The sequence below is a fragment of the Thunnus thynnus genome, chromosome 16 (genome assembly GCF_963924715.1).
Source record: "Thunnus thynnus chromosome 16, fThuThy2.1, whole genome shotgun sequence".
Classification (NCBI taxonomy): domain Eukaryota; kingdom Metazoa; phylum Chordata; class Actinopteri; order Scombriformes; family Scombridae; genus Thunnus; species Thunnus thynnus.
The window spans coordinates 26,399,160-26,414,915 of record NC_089532.1 but is presented as its reverse complement, the minus strand read 5'-3'; the positions used below and the strand labels follow the sequence as shown (position 1 = coordinate 26,414,915).

The 15,756-nt window shown below is 40.2% G+C and overlaps 2 protein-coding genes, 1 long non-coding RNA gene and 1 other non-coding gene across 4 annotated transcripts in view; 2 read left to right on the top strand and 2 right to left on the bottom strand.

Annotated features, from left to right (window-relative positions):
- Window positions 1-5,450: 5,450 nt before the first annotated feature.
- On the bottom strand, window positions 5,451-8,520 carry LOC137200325 (uncharacterized). Its single transcript, XR_010931943.1, has 3 exons — window positions 8,083-8,520; window positions 7,590-7,641; window positions 5,451-6,175 (listed from the first exon to the last, which is right to left on the bottom strand). It is a non-coding gene; the product is annotated as an uncharacterized lncRNA (long non-coding RNA).
- trnas-gcu (transfer RNA serine (anticodon GCU)) lies at window positions 6,677-6,758 on the top strand. The gene has a single exon. It is a non-coding gene; the product is annotated as a tRNA-Ser (tRNA).
- A 1,025-nt stretch (window positions 8,521-9,545) lies between the features above and the next one.
- adi1 (acireductone dioxygenase 1) lies at window positions 9,546-13,145 on the top strand. The gene is made up of 4 exons (XM_067615040.1): window positions 9,546-9,749; window positions 10,282-10,401; window positions 11,157-11,336; window positions 11,983-13,145. Exons 1-4 carry the CDS (start codon window positions 9,624-9,626, stop codon window positions 12,097-12,099), a joined length of 543 nt encoding a protein of 180 aa, XP_067471141.1. The 5' UTR covers window positions 9,546-9,623; the 3' UTR covers window positions 12,100-13,145.
- A 53-nt stretch (window positions 13,146-13,198) lies between these two features.
- trappc12 (trafficking protein particle complex subunit 12) overlaps window positions 13,199-15,756 on the bottom strand; it is a 36,432-nt gene continuing 33,874 nt past the window's right edge. Inside the window, exon 12 of the mRNA XM_067615038.1 lies at window positions 13,199-14,540. Coding sequence (XP_067471139.1) covers window positions 14,298-14,540 — 243 coding nt within the window. The 3' untranslated portion in view covers window positions 13,199-14,297. The remainder of the gene's footprint in view (window positions 14,541-15,756) is intronic.

Genomic DNA, 15,756 nt, shown 5'->3' with positions numbered 1-15,756 from the left:
CATGTTGTTTCTATAATTTTCTCCTCACCATGTAAAATGGGAGACCTATCCCTTCAAGAGATGAACAGAAATTTCATATTAGTATTTGTAAACATACATATTATGTCCTGTTTCTTTTCAGTATGCTTATTAAAATTCTAACCAGCCTGCAGCAGATATGGTTTAAAATGGCTTTGTATTCCAACAAACAATAAATGTCTGTCTTCCAGAGGTGATATTTTCCCAGCTGTCTAAGCTAGAAATCAAGACCAGATGATCTTTTAGTAGCTTTTATCCTTAATGCTTTATTAAAAGTTGCATACCGTTAGATCAGAGTGAAGATATTCAGTCTAAAGAAACTGTATCTGGGAAGATATGTGCTGTCAGGAATAACCTTGAGAAGAATCCCACTATTTGTTGTAGTTTGTACTGTGTGGAATCTAGTCAGAAGTTCAGGAAGCTATGCCACCTGTCTCTTACAGTATGCTCTGTATCTCAAAGCCCTCCACCTCCCACATGTCTTCTCAAGGTTCCTGATGGGAGGGTTCCTCACCTGAGTACTGCTAGACACCTGTCCTGAACCCTGAGCCAGGAACACTCATGGCTTGGACATTATGCACCCAATCCTCATCCCTACCAATCGACGCATTTATGCCTCTGACTTTGGCTTCCAGCTGCCAGATCATAATTATTCCATCTTAAAGTCCTGTCTGTAAACTCACAACTCCTTATTTCACCATAGGAAACAGGTGTCCACTACTGTCTGTGCTCAGTCTTAGAACAGCATTGCTGTTGATCAGCATGATGGGCTGGGCACCTCTTGTCTCACTATGTTTACATGCACAAAATATTGTGGTTTTTGCCTTTATTCCAAAAAAGACAATATTCCTACTAAGCTATTTACATGGCTAATGAAAATGAATATTCCACTAATATTCCCGTTTATATGCAGAGGGTTTTCGGGGTTTCCCTTTGCTCTAGTGGGAAGGGGAATCACAAGATCTCAAGAAACCACCAAGGTGAAAAATGTTAGTGAGCTGCTGCCTGATATTTATAAGTGATATTGATATGACTGATATTATAGATTTATAGTTAGAGGCACATCCAGTACCTAGGTTGTTCCACGATGTTTACTACACTGCTGAGTGTTTTTGGTCCATCACTCCGAGTCGTCACCATCAGTCCATGGCTGCATGTCAGGAAAATAACTGATCCCCTCTGTTGCTGTTGTGAAGAAGGCACGCTCTGTTTTTCCAGCCCGCCCTGAACAGCTCTCCACTCTCCTCTCATTCCTCTCCTCTGTCTGCCTTCCTGCTCCAGTATATGTCATTTTGCCCGCTCAGGGGTGCATTACACAACCATCTCGTCATGCATCTCTATCCCAGCCTTGCAAACTGTTGGCTGGTTGGCTTGTTTACAATGCAGAGCTTACCGTAAACAGGCAAGAGGTGTGTAGCAAACTGGCGTAAAAACTGCAGGTGAGACACATGTTCAGAATGATGTTCAATGTTCAGAGTCAGAGATATCTTTTTCTTTAGTCCACACATTCTTATTCCTTGTCAGAATCTGGCTCCTGCATCATCCACAATGCAACTTGACCGCCACAGCCAACAGTTCAGTTGGAGATTGGTGTGTTACGTTAGCTAATGTAACCTAGAGCTGCTAGCCTCCAGCAGAGATGAGGAGCGGGCTACAGAGGTCTGGTAACCTCACTTCTTTCGAACTCCGCACTCCAGATGTCTTTCATTTTAAATCTTGTAGCCTTCAGCGCCAACCAACACTGACTCATCACTTGAGGCAATTTATCAGATTTCACACAGTTCCCTCTGAAGAGACAAAAGGCTTTATACTACTACTAAATATTTCATATTTACTGTACAGAGAGGAGAGTGGTATCAATGTTCTCTAACTCTTGCTAAGAAAGCAAATAAGCCACATATTTCCCAAATATCAAACTATTCCTTAAACACAATTTGAGAGATTTAAAGTAGTGTCATGTAATGTTGTTTATCATGATGTACCAGTCTAGATCCGATCCTAAAAGCTAGCTAAACATTGTTTTGTAGAGTGTTAGGTGTCAAAGAAATTCTAAAGCTAAATAAATACAAGGCTACACAGGTTGACATTAGCGTAACTGTAGGTGATATTAGCATGTTGGGAAAAAGATCATGTGCGCGGTGAGACAACCACATGTTACAGATAATATACTGTATATATCCCCTGGAATAAAAATGACAGTTTCTCATCCTCAGTAAAAAATAAATGTAAAGGATATGGCTGGCATTTTCTATATTTTCAACAAATCTCATGTTTCAAGCAGGGCCTACAGCAAAGCCAGGGCTTCTTTCTCAACAGTGCTGTAGTTTCTCTGGGGTCTGCCAGAGCTTTCTGGAAAAATTGCAGGCAGGGTGGTCAATAACTTGAACCAAATAGTAAAGCTGGGGGCAGCAATAACTGGTGAGCTGCACAAGGATGGCTTTACAGCTTGGAAGGCTTGCTCACATCTGAAGTCCCACACCAATTCCCTAGCAGGACGACAAAGTCAGTCATGGGAGAAACAATGGCAGCAAAGTTATGACAAAATGCTCTACAGTAACCTGCTAACCCTTGGAAACGGCACAGCTGATGTTTGGTGGTGGGAGCTGGGTGCTCAGCAACAGCACTTATCTTGGCTGCAAGGGGCGAACCTGTCCTCGACCTTCTTCCTTGCCAAGATAAGTGATTGTGGCCTTTCCAAACTCACACTTACTAAGGTTCAGGGTCAGTGAGGCATTTTCAAGGCCTTGGAAAACAGCCAGTGTTCATGTGGCTCTCCCTGTCAGGTGAATACATTACTACCTCATCTAAATAGACCTCATAGTTAGCCACACCATACAACACTTTCCACATGAGTCGCTGAAAGATTGCATGGGCGTTACTCATGCCAAACACCATCACAGCGTACTGAAAGAAAGGAAGAAATGAAGTTGTCAGGAGTGGCAAAGATGGAGATATCAGAAGCTCTGTGTACTTGCCAGTAGCCCTGAAGCAAATCTAGCTTTATCGCATAGCAAGCAGTTCCTACCCTTTCAATGCAGTCTTCAATATGGGAAGAGGAAAATTGTGTCCATTATTATGTTAAGGTTGGCTTGGATGCCAAACACAATAATGGATACAATACCAGGAAAGAAGTTTACTGCATGAAGGTTTATTGAAATAAATTAATAGATAAATGAAAAGCATATACTAAGTACCACAAAGGTGCGGCTGCAGCAGGGAGAGGGAGCTAAACAAAAAGGCCTGCCTATGTAGGTTTAGCCCACAAGTCCACAGGTGCCTGCCAATCAAATGATCAACCTGGTGTTGTGAAAAGGAAACACCAAGACAGAATATAACAAAAGTCAAGAGGTTGTGATATGTAGCACAACAAGCTAGTGAAGCTCTGTCAACAGAACTGCGTTCCCGCACATGCTCAGTGGCATCTGCCTTAAATGGAACTAGACTGGAAACGTGATCACTGTTATTAGTTTTTGGAGCCATTTCTAAACAAACTAACGTGTCCATAATTTGTTGTGGTGAAGGAACATGTCACCCAACGCAACATTGTGACTCATTGATGAGTTTTTAACAACAGCTACAACTCAGAGGAATGAGATATATCAGGCTTTCGATAAACACACAATACTTGTTAGTAGATCAGTTCATTATTGGTTTGGGTCTGCATGTGAGATTTGTTGACAGTAAGAAAAAATATAGAAAAACATAGAAAATCATCAGCCTTATTCTTTAAAGTAGAACCTGGGATCACTCTAGACTGACTTGCTGCTATCCTGTTTTCATGACCAATTTTTGGCGTGTTTGTTTTGTTTGAACGCTGTCACATCACATTTTGCTGGTGGAATATATGGAACATATTCAGATCAAGCTGTCGAATCTCTGAAATTAATCTGAAGTTAATCTTTACCACATTCTGGGTCATTTCTTTGATCTCATGATGTTTGAAGTGTTGAGGCCCGAAGGGAAGCTGTCATTACATCAGAACCTGATGGTCTATCTGTGACTGGACTTACTTCTCTGCTCAGATGAGGAAAAACGCTCATGGTCTTGATGATTATCAGCTGAAACATAAACAAAAGTAAACAGCAAGGATCCAATTTACCTGACATGTCATCTGGTTCTTGTCTGACAGTGTTTGTATGTCTGGATCACAAATATGTTGAACCCCTTAAGGGAGTAAAAGTGGCAGATAGTGTAAATGCAGAGGCGGAATATGGAGAAATATATCCAAAATGTTAATACAAGTGAAATATTTGGCTGCTACTAAAGTGAGGTATAAACAATCATAAGTTCAGCAACTTGCGTCATTCATCATTTGTTTTATGGCAAAGAATCAATTTCATCACTCAGCTCCTGTGAGTCAACTGTGCTTAAAGGTCTCTTCTGGTCTGTGTCCAGCTTTCACACACAGTTCTGTTTCCTTCTATAAACCAGCAAGTAGTGCCAGCTGATATGACACATCCACATGACGTCTGATCTTCCTGCTGATGCTGCAAGTGTTAGGTTCACCTTGAAATAAAGGACAGTGAGCCTCCCTTGGTTATTTCACACATACTAAGCGCCATTGTCAAACTAAAATAGATATATTCCTCCTGCTGTTCAAGTTTTGTTTGCTTGAGTTCAGATGAGTCATATCAGGGTACAGCATCATCATTTCACAGCTATCTGGCCACAGCTCTCTAATCCAGTTTTATTAAACACCCTCCAGGTGACGCCAGGTGGAGTGTAGGCAGTCTCTTGGTGAAGTGTGGCGCCATCTGGTGTATTATTTTACACAATACACCTAGATCCTGCCTTTGGCTGGACTTGATTTTGACTTACTGCTGGTGACATTTTTATTATGTCGCTGTCATTGATTGCACTTTTTACATCAGTAATTTGGAAGCAAGGAGGATGATTTAGCCTTGTGGCCATCTGACTCTACATTTCTTGCAGGTGCTCATTATAACCTTTGTCTCCGCTATCAATCATGTTACTATAGGAATAAGAGACGTTTGTCTGCAGAATATTAGTACAGTGACCAGGTCTGTAGATGAGAGGTTTAAATATCAGCAAGAGTACTAATGTGAAATGGTTTTATCAGCTGTAGCTCATAGCCTAGAGCTTTCAAGTGTAGACGTTTCCATAAGTGAAAGCTTTAAAGAGTTCTTGCTGGTTTAAAAATGAAACATTCACGATAAAAAGATGGTACAGCCTTCATCAGTTGTTAAATGGTGACCTTGAGTGCAGCTCTTTGTGCCTCCTGCCTGGACATCATGCATTTGAGAAGCAAATTGTGTTAAAGAGATATACAGTATATGTTCTGAGGCCTTGGTGGACACACCTTGGCAAGTGCAGAGACTGTAAATCAAGCCATCCTCAGTAATTCTATACAGAAAATTATGAATGCAATTCTTTTTGTATTAGTGTAGTTCTTTGTTTTTTCCTCTGTCATGTCTATTCTGTGGCTGATTTAGCTTTAGACAGCAGGTAAAGCAGTATGTTAATGTGCTTTAATGTGCTTGAGTGGTTTAAATGATTATGGCTGTTCTCACCAAAAAATGTATTGTTTTGGCGAGACTGTTGGCTGTTAACTGACCTTATTTGATTGGGATATGACAAGGTGTAGGCACATGGCTGGCCAAGGCTGGAATTAGTAACCATGCAGCTGGCATACCCATGCTTCACACTTGGATTTACTCAGGGAAAATGGAGCAGCCCAGAATTTGTGCCCATTTTTGGAATAACAGAAACTACAATACAATCTACCCATGAATGTGTTATCAGACAGGCTGCACACAGTTTCAGATTTGATATATGGACAATGTGATTAGCTATAGAGATTATATCTGTATGATGTATACTGTATATGATGTTTTGGTACATGGAAGTATTCTGAAGAGTGTTTGCTGACAGTTTAGAGCAGCTGTGAAAACCAATGTGACTTTGTTGTTAACCACAATGTTCACTGATGCTCTGTGAAGTGCAGTAACTGATAACCATTTGACCCAGTTATGTGTAGCCTACATTACATGATAACACATACTCCAAAAGTGTACATTTTCTATATATATCTATCTATTTATCTGTGGGTTGGTGGTGCTATATATATATAACATACATCACCACTGGTCCTTGAGAGCGATTGTTGTGGGGATGTGTTAAAAGTTGGTCTACATAGCTGAAAGAGAGAATAGGTGGTTTACATGAATTCACTGAAAACAAAACCATATTACTACAACTGATCACATCACAATTACAAACTGGAAGGGACCGTTAAGCCCCCTGCCACATATCATTTGGGGAATCAGTGCTTCAACACTACAGCTAGGGAAAGTCTGCCATCAGAGACATGCTAGCAGCAGCCATAATCCCAATTTAAAGGTACAGAAAGTTAACACAATATGTTAGTTGGGCAGCTTCAGATATAAACTGCTGTAAACTAGCAAGTCTGTCCATTTTAGACCATTTATAAAATCTAAACATGGCTGTGTTTTAAGACAATGCTGCAAATCACACCCGTGATAAATGATTTGCCTGCTAATGAACCACATTCTCTGAGAACCAACAGCACACACCTCTCATGCCAAACTTCTCCCAAAACTATCCCACTGATGGCAGCCTATCTAATCAGGGTTGTACAATTTGTGACAAATCAGTACTGTGAGACACAGGGTATACAGACGAGGTGGCCGAGTGGTTAAGGCGATGGACTGCTAATCCATTGTGCTCTGCACGCGTGGGTTCGAATCCCATCCTCGTCGATAAATATCTGTTTTCATGCGCTTGATTTCCACGAGCCGCATAAACACGCGCCAAATAAAACTCACCTGGAAGACATTCCGTCCCGAAATGTACCGTACATGCACTCCAACGCCGTCAACACTAACACACGTGACAATTTTCTAAATAAAACAATCAAAATGGATATCGTTTGCACCCCACGAAAGTGTGTATTGTGAATATAGATACTGACATGACAATAAATATTGGTACTTGTGAGAATGATGGTAATATTCAGTATTATGTTTCTATAATTTCCATTCAAGAATGTGAATTGTAGTTCCTCACTGTGGCCACTGGAGCGCAGCAAATACTCATCATTGTCAACACGCACACGCACATGTAAATACACACACATACACACCCACCCACACACACACACACACACACACACACACACACACACACACACACACACACACAATCAGTCAATTCCACGAGTGTAAATCATGGCTGTAAAGACACAATAGTAACTAATAAAGCATTCTTCTCAGTTAAACCTATCAAATAAAACGGCTAATAGTCTGTCCATCCACAGTTAAGGATGTATTCATGCAGATATTATTAAACATTAGTGTTAACATGCAGACAGGTTGGAGCCCACACCAGTTTCATCAGCGGTAACAGGGTACGTGAGTGCAGCAGGCGTCACTACTGTATACAGTCATGTGACATGCAACGCAGTTTTTTTGCGATGTGAGTTTTGTGCAGCCAGCACATAGACTGTATGTGGGTACAGCACAGATATTGATTACAGAACACCCCGGTGAAGTGTAATCAGCCCAGTGCTATAATGATAAATGATATCTTACAAGACGTTGGGACTGGTTTTGGACTTTCTCTGCTTGCAGATGAAGATGCAATCTGGAAAAGAGGCATCAAACAAACAACTGAGCGACTGCAGGAAGCCTTAAACAAAACAGCTAATAGCGGTGAAAAGTGGGGACTCAAGATTTCAGTGAAAAAAGCCAAATATTTGGTGGGTAATAAAAAAACCTGAATGTCAGGGTTTATTTGTGTGTGGACAAGCAATTGAGAGAGTAAAAGAATTCAAATTCTTGGGAGTGCACTTTGATGAAAGACTAATGATCTACATGATAAGGTCAAAACTATATTATGGTTGTTTATGTTATGGAACAGCAGTCAAATTAAATCTAAAAAGGTTGGATGTAGGCCTAATACAGGCTAGGGCACTGAGAATATGTTGTGGGGCCATCTGTTCAATCCCGGCTTTACTTGTAGAGATATAAAAAAAAAACACTGCGAGCAAAATTAAGCGATATTACACGACAGGGTGTACTTTACCGTCATAGTTGGCACGACAGTGTTGTGGTCAGGAAGCGCCTCGTTCCTGACCGTCCGTTAGCGCGACGTCACGGTCTGTAGTTCTAATGAACGGCGGAGTAATAGTTTTAGTGATGAGGCATTTTTCATTTGAGCACGGCAAGGTGTGCTGTCATGCTGATTTGAGCACGTTCTAAATGTCTAGTTGACCAATCAGATTGCTTGGTCGGAACAACCTGTTGTATAATTGGCAATGCAGTAGTTACACCAAGGGGACATCAAGGAGAGAAAAAAAGAGTGTTTCATTTTCAATATGGGTAAAGAGGTGGAGAAGCTAGAGGCCTCTCAGATACACTGGTCAGTTATACCACCATGGATTCTACCCACACCAGAAATAGACTTCAGTATATCAGCAAGCATAAGAACATATGACAGTGCTGCATATCCGTGCATGGTAAAGAAAGGCTAAAAAACAACTGGGAACATTATTTCCAGATTTATGCAGATGGGGTCCAAGATCCCAAAACTGGAAAATCAGTCTTTGCCTTTTAAATCCCAGACAGTTTACAATTTACATTTTAATTTAGCAGATGCCTTTGTCCAAAGCGATATACATCTGAGAGCTGATACAACACAAGCAAACAGACCTTGAAACTGTAAAGCTCAAATGACTGTCTGAGACAGAGCTAATAGCTGTAATATGGGCACTACAGTGGGTAGAGGAGGTCAGGCTGAGGAGGGCAGTCATATGCTCAGACTCAGCCTCAGCTCTGATGACACTGAAAGAAAACAAGTTAGGGGCTCGACCAGACCTTGTGGTGGAGCTGTTGGTTCTGTTGTATAAAACTGAACAGGTCAGAGACTTGATGGGTTTTCTTTGGGTGCCAGCTCATGTTGGGGTGGAAGGGCATGAGGCAGCAGACATGGGATTTAAAAGGGCACTGATGAGACATTGATGTGAGTGTATGTATCAGGATACCTGAATGTTGATCTGTCATCATAGAAAACATAACAGCTGTGTGGCAGAAAAAGTGGGAAATTGAAAGGAAGGGTCGTCATTTCCTCTCGATACAAAAGAGTGTAAAGACAGAGCATTGCTATATGGGCAACGAGAGAAGGCAGACTGCCGTTATGACCACACTAAGACTAGGACACTGTGGATTAGCACGGGATCTATAGTGAAGATGGGCAGCATGAGGATGGACTGTGTGGAACCTGCAGAAAACAACAAACTCTTAAACATCTACTTATGGCATACAGCCTGTATGAAGAGCACAGTTATATACCACATTATCACATGTGGGAATACAGTCAGTCACAATGAGGAGCCTTCTTGTTCCCACTGAGAACCAGTCAAAGACTGTCAAAACAGTGTTTGAATTCATCGCCGCAACACGATTACAATTTTGAAACAGACTGCAACCTAATCCCGACCTGCGGGGGGCAGCAATGTGCCGCAAAGCATCTAGCCTGCCGGAAATACACAAGACGAAGAAGAAGCGCAAGCGTCCAGATAGATCCATGGTCCACCTGTGAAGAGGTCCTGTGGTTGTAGCTTCAGCATGTCGGGGATAGAAGCCTGGTACATCGACAGCTCTGATGAAGACCAGAGAAAGCCGCACAGACTGAACCCGAACCAGCCTGTTTCTCTGGAGGAATTAAAAAAGATCGGCGTTTTGCACTGGAAGGTAAGTTACAGCCACGCTAGCTGCTGCCTTTAAGTTTCTATGTAAAAGCTTAACTACGGTAAATTAAACGTTTATTATCTGAATAGCTAAAGATAAAGTTTGTGCTTTATGTCTAGTATATGTACAATATTAAGTTACAAACCCTCGCTGAACTCTGCTTTGTGTTAACTTACATAACTAATGAGAAGAGCGTCCGAACTGAGAGACGACGACACATATGTCAACATTTGGTGTGTAAGTTAGTTCTTAAGTTGTTCAACTTAACTGTTGGAAGGAAATGTTATGAATAAAAACCTGTGTTTAAGCTTGAGGACATGTGGAAATAAACACACAAATAAAAAATGAGTTTCAGTTTTCAGCGGATTTCTTACTGCTAGTTAAGCCCCAGTCTGTGCCTCTAATCTCATGACCGCACATGAGAGGCGCTATCAGGGGCCAACGGCTGTGATGTGTAAAAATGTGTTAAATTACAAAACAGATTTGAGTTTCCACAGTTTGTTTGCTGATCAGAACTGTTGTCCTGTGGTTGCAGCTGAATGCTGATATCTATGAAACAGACCCAGAGCTGCAGCAGATCCGGAAGGACCAAGGCTACTCCTATATGGACATCATCACTATTCACAAGGACACACTGCCCAACTATGAGGAAAAGGTCATTTTACACTTGTTACACAGTTCAAATCAGGTCATATCTTTAAAAAAAAAAAAAAAAAAATCAAATACAGTAATCATTTTATACTGTGATACTGTCACTTTGTTGGAGAAGATGTTTCACAGAGTGAAGTAACATTATGCTCCAGAGAGGTTTACGCACTCAGTGGTGAAGATGATGATTCAGTCCCTCCAGGATTTCACAGATTATTGTGACTAAAAATGTTTGATTTTGCAGCAGCTTTTCTCATAAATTGCTTTACAATCTGTGATGTTTTATTTGCTCTTTTTGAAAATGCAAGCAAAGGAAAATAATGTTATTTAAAAAAACAAAACAAACTACTACCAATGATGGAATCAGTTCCTTCTATAAAAAGCATACTGCACATCACAGAAACAACTGTATTTCTGTGCTAATTTTTAAATGTATTTTCTGAACATGAGAACCATGAGATCAAAGTTATACACAAAAGAAAATACAGTACATGAGTTCCATCTGTTCCATTCAACATCATCTTGTATTCTTCTGACTAACTCAATGCAAACTACATTTTGGGAATTGTTTGCTTGGTCTATGGCATCATTTTTGTTGTCATAAGCAGTTTGTTGATTTGGTCATTTCATGCTGGGGTGTTTTATTATTGTCATCACAAAATCGCAATTTCCTGGAGGGTCTGATTAGACAGTTTCCATATGTACTAGGTATGAAGTCTGATAATTCTTTCAAGAAAATACCATTCTTATTTGTCCTCTCAGCTGAAGATGTTCTTTGAGGAACACCTGCACTTGGACGATGAGATCCGGTACATCCTAGACGGCCGGGCTTACTTTGATGTCAGGGACAAGGAGGACAGATGGATCAGAATCGCTATGAGCAAGGGTGACCTGATCACCCTGCCGGCCGGCATCTACCACCGCTTCACCATGGACGAGACCGTACGTCTGACTGCTAAATTACATGAAAACAGGCAGACAAATAGACAGAATATTACTGACCCCAAAGATACAAGAATCAACTAGATGAGAGGTATAAATGATAGAAACATCAGTTGGATTGAATAATTCACCAGGATACATGTTGGTGATTTTCACTGATATGACAGCACATTCCTTTGAAAAACTTGCATGTAGTTACATGTTTTTTTAGCAATCTTGGGTAGCATGGATGCTCAACACTGACAGTCTCACAGTGCACCTCAGCATACTGGATTAGATGAGATGAAATTTAAATGATGCCTGAGGGGAAACTGCTTCATTGCTGCAGAAAAGACTAATATTTGAATAAGACCAGAGCAAATATTGACAGCACAAAGTGACAGTTACATTAACATCTTAAAAGAATGTAGAGCTGCAACGGTTAATTTATAGTTGCCAACTATAAAATGAATTTTCACCTACTTTGATAATCGATTAATAATTTAGTGTGAATATTTTCTGGTGTCTTTGGTAGTATGATAGTATAGTAGGAAACGGTGTTGGACATTTTTCACCACTTTCTGACATTTCACAACCAAACAACTAATGGTTTAATTGAGAAAATAATTGACAGATTAATCGATAATGAAAATGTTTGTTTCCACAGAACTACACTAAAGCCATGAGGCTGTTTGTGGGGGAGCCGGTGTGGAAAGCTCACAACCGGCCCGCTGATGACTTTGACATCCGTAAGAAGTACGTGACATCTCTGCAGGAGTCCTGAGAGAAAACTGCGGCAGCTACAAAGTCAACTCCATATGAACACTGTTCACACTAGATGCAGAACCTCTGATGTGATCGTGCCGGGCCAATAAAAAGGTTTTAAGTCAGAATGTTCAGAAAGATCTCCTGTAGCAAAGAAGTCATATTATGAACTGAGATGCTTTTTAGTGGTAAATGAAATGATGTAGACTGAAAAATACTCAAGTATTTTACTTTACAATACACAATTTGAAGTATGAGTATTTCTAGTTGATGCTACACTTTTACATTTCAGAGTGAAAAACTACTTTACACTTTCCTACAATTGACAAATATTGTTACTGGTTAGATTTAGATTCTACATACAAAACACATGATTAGATAATAATATTATGCACATACAAAGAAGTTTAAAATAGCTTCATCTCAACTATCTAGATTTTAATGCTGCTTACAGGTTAATCCATCATTAATGACAATTTGATAATATGTAATCTCCATAAACAGATATCTGCATATGAATGCATCTGTAGGAAATGGGACAAGTTGTCTAGTAAAGTGGGCGTGTCATGTAGTAAAGTGGGTGTGTCGTGTAGGTCTGTAGGACTGCAGATAGACCCTTCTCATATCTGCTGGCTACACCGGAACCTCTGAAATATCAGCCCCAGAAGCTAAATCATCATCAGACTGATAGCCGATGGATTCAGAGATGGAATAGTATGTAACATTTTGAAAGGGGCCCATTCTGTATGAGTACTCAGACATAAAAAGTAAAAGTATAATACTTGTGTACTTAAGTAGATGTTTGAATGCAGGACTTGTAATGGAGTATTGCTGTTTAAGTCGAAATACTTTTCTCACCACTGGACAATCTGTAGTGCCTTATTCCCTTAAATTGGTTGTTTTTAGTGTTAGGTGTTGTTAAACTTACCTCATGTTCTGAATCTGAATTATGCAACTAATATGCAGTTTCTATTTTCATACAGAATCTCTCTGAATCAGTAGCTAGAGATGTTGCGGCGGAGTGTCTGTTGTTTTGTTGAACTGAAAATAAACTTGCTATCATAAGTCTGATTTCTGTCTTTTATATCATCTGAACTCTTTCCATTAAACCAGACAAGTTAATTTAAAAGATGCATTTTATTTAGGATAAAACAAAATTCCATTTTTAATATACATAAATATGATAAACACAATCTGTAAACAGTGATGATTAAAGATCCAACAGGATAAATCAATAAAAGATTTAGCAAGAAAATCATTTTGATATCATTTAACAGAAAGAAATCACCTACTCTGATATGTACAATTTTGGATATTTAATATTTTACATGTTTTGTTTAGTGGAGAGGATACACTGCAATCTGAAGGGCTTATTTATGTTTTCTGTGTGAGTTAATGAACCTAGCACAAGCAGACAGCTGAAATCAAGTGGTCTTTGACTGTTAATCCAGTGTTACAGGTGTCTGCTGAGAAAAGGGGAGGAAGAAGCTTTATAAAAAGGACCTCTGTGGACACTTTAGTCTTTTAAGCACGCTGAAGCTCTGGATAATGCCCGTGTCAAGTCTCACATTATGAGCCTGCATCTCCCTTAAAACCACTACCAGTCTGTAGTGCAATGAACATCTGTATACTGAGGTCTCTTCAAACCACAAATACTTCATTTCATGATTCCTCTGTAGTAATGGGACCGGGATTTCTTTGATCAAAATGATCATGAGTTTAAAGGAATAGTTTGACATATTTTGAAATGCGCTTTCTTGCCGAGAGACAGATGACGTTTAAGAGCGGTATCCATCTTTTCGTCTAATTTTCGAAACCTTTCCTTTAATCTGTAAATTAAATTTAACATCGACTCCTGCACCTCCCAAAATGTCACTCCAGCAGCAGATGTGAGCTGGCCGCTGTTTTGTTTTGTTTGTTATTACTGGGTCACCCCCTCAATAGGACAGGAGTCCCCCCTGCGGGCTCACATGAGATGAAATGTGTACCTGGGTTTGGCTTCCTGAATCTATTTTATAGAAGAAAAGCAGTGCTGACAGATCGATAAAATCAACATACTTCTGAAAAACCAAACCAAGCGTTAAACATTTACTTTTCTGTTACAGGAGCTAGTTCTCTCTCCTCCTCTATATATTTTACTCTTGAGGTGTTATTCCCTGTCCCACAGAGGACAATGCAGTAGTGTGTATGTCCTCTACCAGTCCATCCTCTTGCCTCTTAGACCAGTTTGAGGCACTGTGTGTTAAAGCTGTCCCCCTCCCGGCAGGCCACAGACTCCAGCAGCGCCTGTTTCTTCTGGGTGCTACGCGATGACTCCAGCTCATACATAGTGGTCAGATTAAAGAGGACGCTCTCGTGGAGGTAGTGTGCAGGGTCCTGCTGCACCAGGCCCTCCAGCTGGCCCAGGGACTCCTTCAGCCGGCCCAGGTAGAGCAGGCACACTGCTGCGTTGTTATTGGCCTGGGATGTATTGATGGAGGGAGGGAGGGAGGGAGGGAGGGAGGGAATGGGCATAGACAGAGGAGTTTAAATGTCAACTCATCATCATCATCATCATCATCATCATCTGTGTTGTTCTATTTGGAACTACGCTGCTGTGAAAGGAAAACTTTTTCAATCTGGACCAGGACCAATTTCAAAAACTGTTGTCCCCATTAGTCACTTACACACAAAAAGATGGGAAAATAGGACCCAGGTAGAAACATTCTGAAGCTTTCCTTTAAAATTTTGAATTAAATTTTTGCCACTTGAGTTCCACAAATGAGATTACTTTCAGCACATAGTACTGGGATGAGCTTCATACAACCATAATCACGTGGATGAATCGATAGCACTTCATGAACTGTCCCCTGAAGCTTATTTGAAATGATGTTTAAAATAACCAAAATGTAGAGACTAAAATTAAAAATGGATAAAGAAAAAAGGGATGATTATGTTAATTAATGAAATACTTCAAAATTTTGGAAGATACACACTTAATCACGTTCTTTGTGTGAGTGACATGAGAAAATTACAGAGCTGGAGTCAGGATGTGGTTAGCTTAGCTTCAGCCTAGCCTAGCTGAAGACTGAGCGTAGGGGGAAACAGCTAGTCTGGCTCTGTGCAAAGATAAAAAAAAAAACACCTCCCAAAACCTCTAAAGCTCCCCAATTAACATCTTGTATCTAATCTGTTTAATTTAAACACAAAAAGATACGTTTCAAGGGGAGTTGAACTATTTCTTGGTGATAAACAGCAGGGCACAGGGACTGTGTGCAGCTTCCTGGAGAGAGGTCCTGGGCGGATGGATACATGGTTGTTTGTCAATAAATAGTTCCAGCACATAACTCCCCCTAAAACCACTAACTACTGGTTTTACATTTCTGTTTGAGTGTGGATTAAACAAACAAGATTTGAGGTGTTTGTAGTTGTATTTTTGAACTTTGGGCAGAGCCATGATGGCCGTTTCCCTGTTTACAGTCTTTATGCTAAGCTAGGCTAAGCTAGCTACCTGTCTTCAGCTCCGTACTGAATGCAGACATGAAATTGGTATCGATCTTCTTATTTCACTCTCAGAAATAAAGAAAATAAGCTTATTTCCTAAAATACTGAATGATAGTCCAACATTTTATACAAATGTAAAAAATGTTATTACAGTATCTGTATATAATATCAACTAATATCATATCTGGATCAA

Coding starts and splice junctions, on each gene's coding strand:
- adi1 (XM_067615040.1), top strand. CDS start 9,624: ATGTCGGGGATAGAAGCCTGGTACATCGACAGCTCTGATGAAGACCAG. Junction 9,750..10,281: donor TCGGCGTTTTGCACTGGAAG/GTAAGTTACAGC, acceptor CTGTGGTTGCAG/CTGAATGCTGATATCTATGA. Junction 11,337..11,982: donor GCTTCACCATGGACGAGACC/GTACGTCTGACT, acceptor TTGTTTCCACAG/AACTACACTAAAGCCATGAG.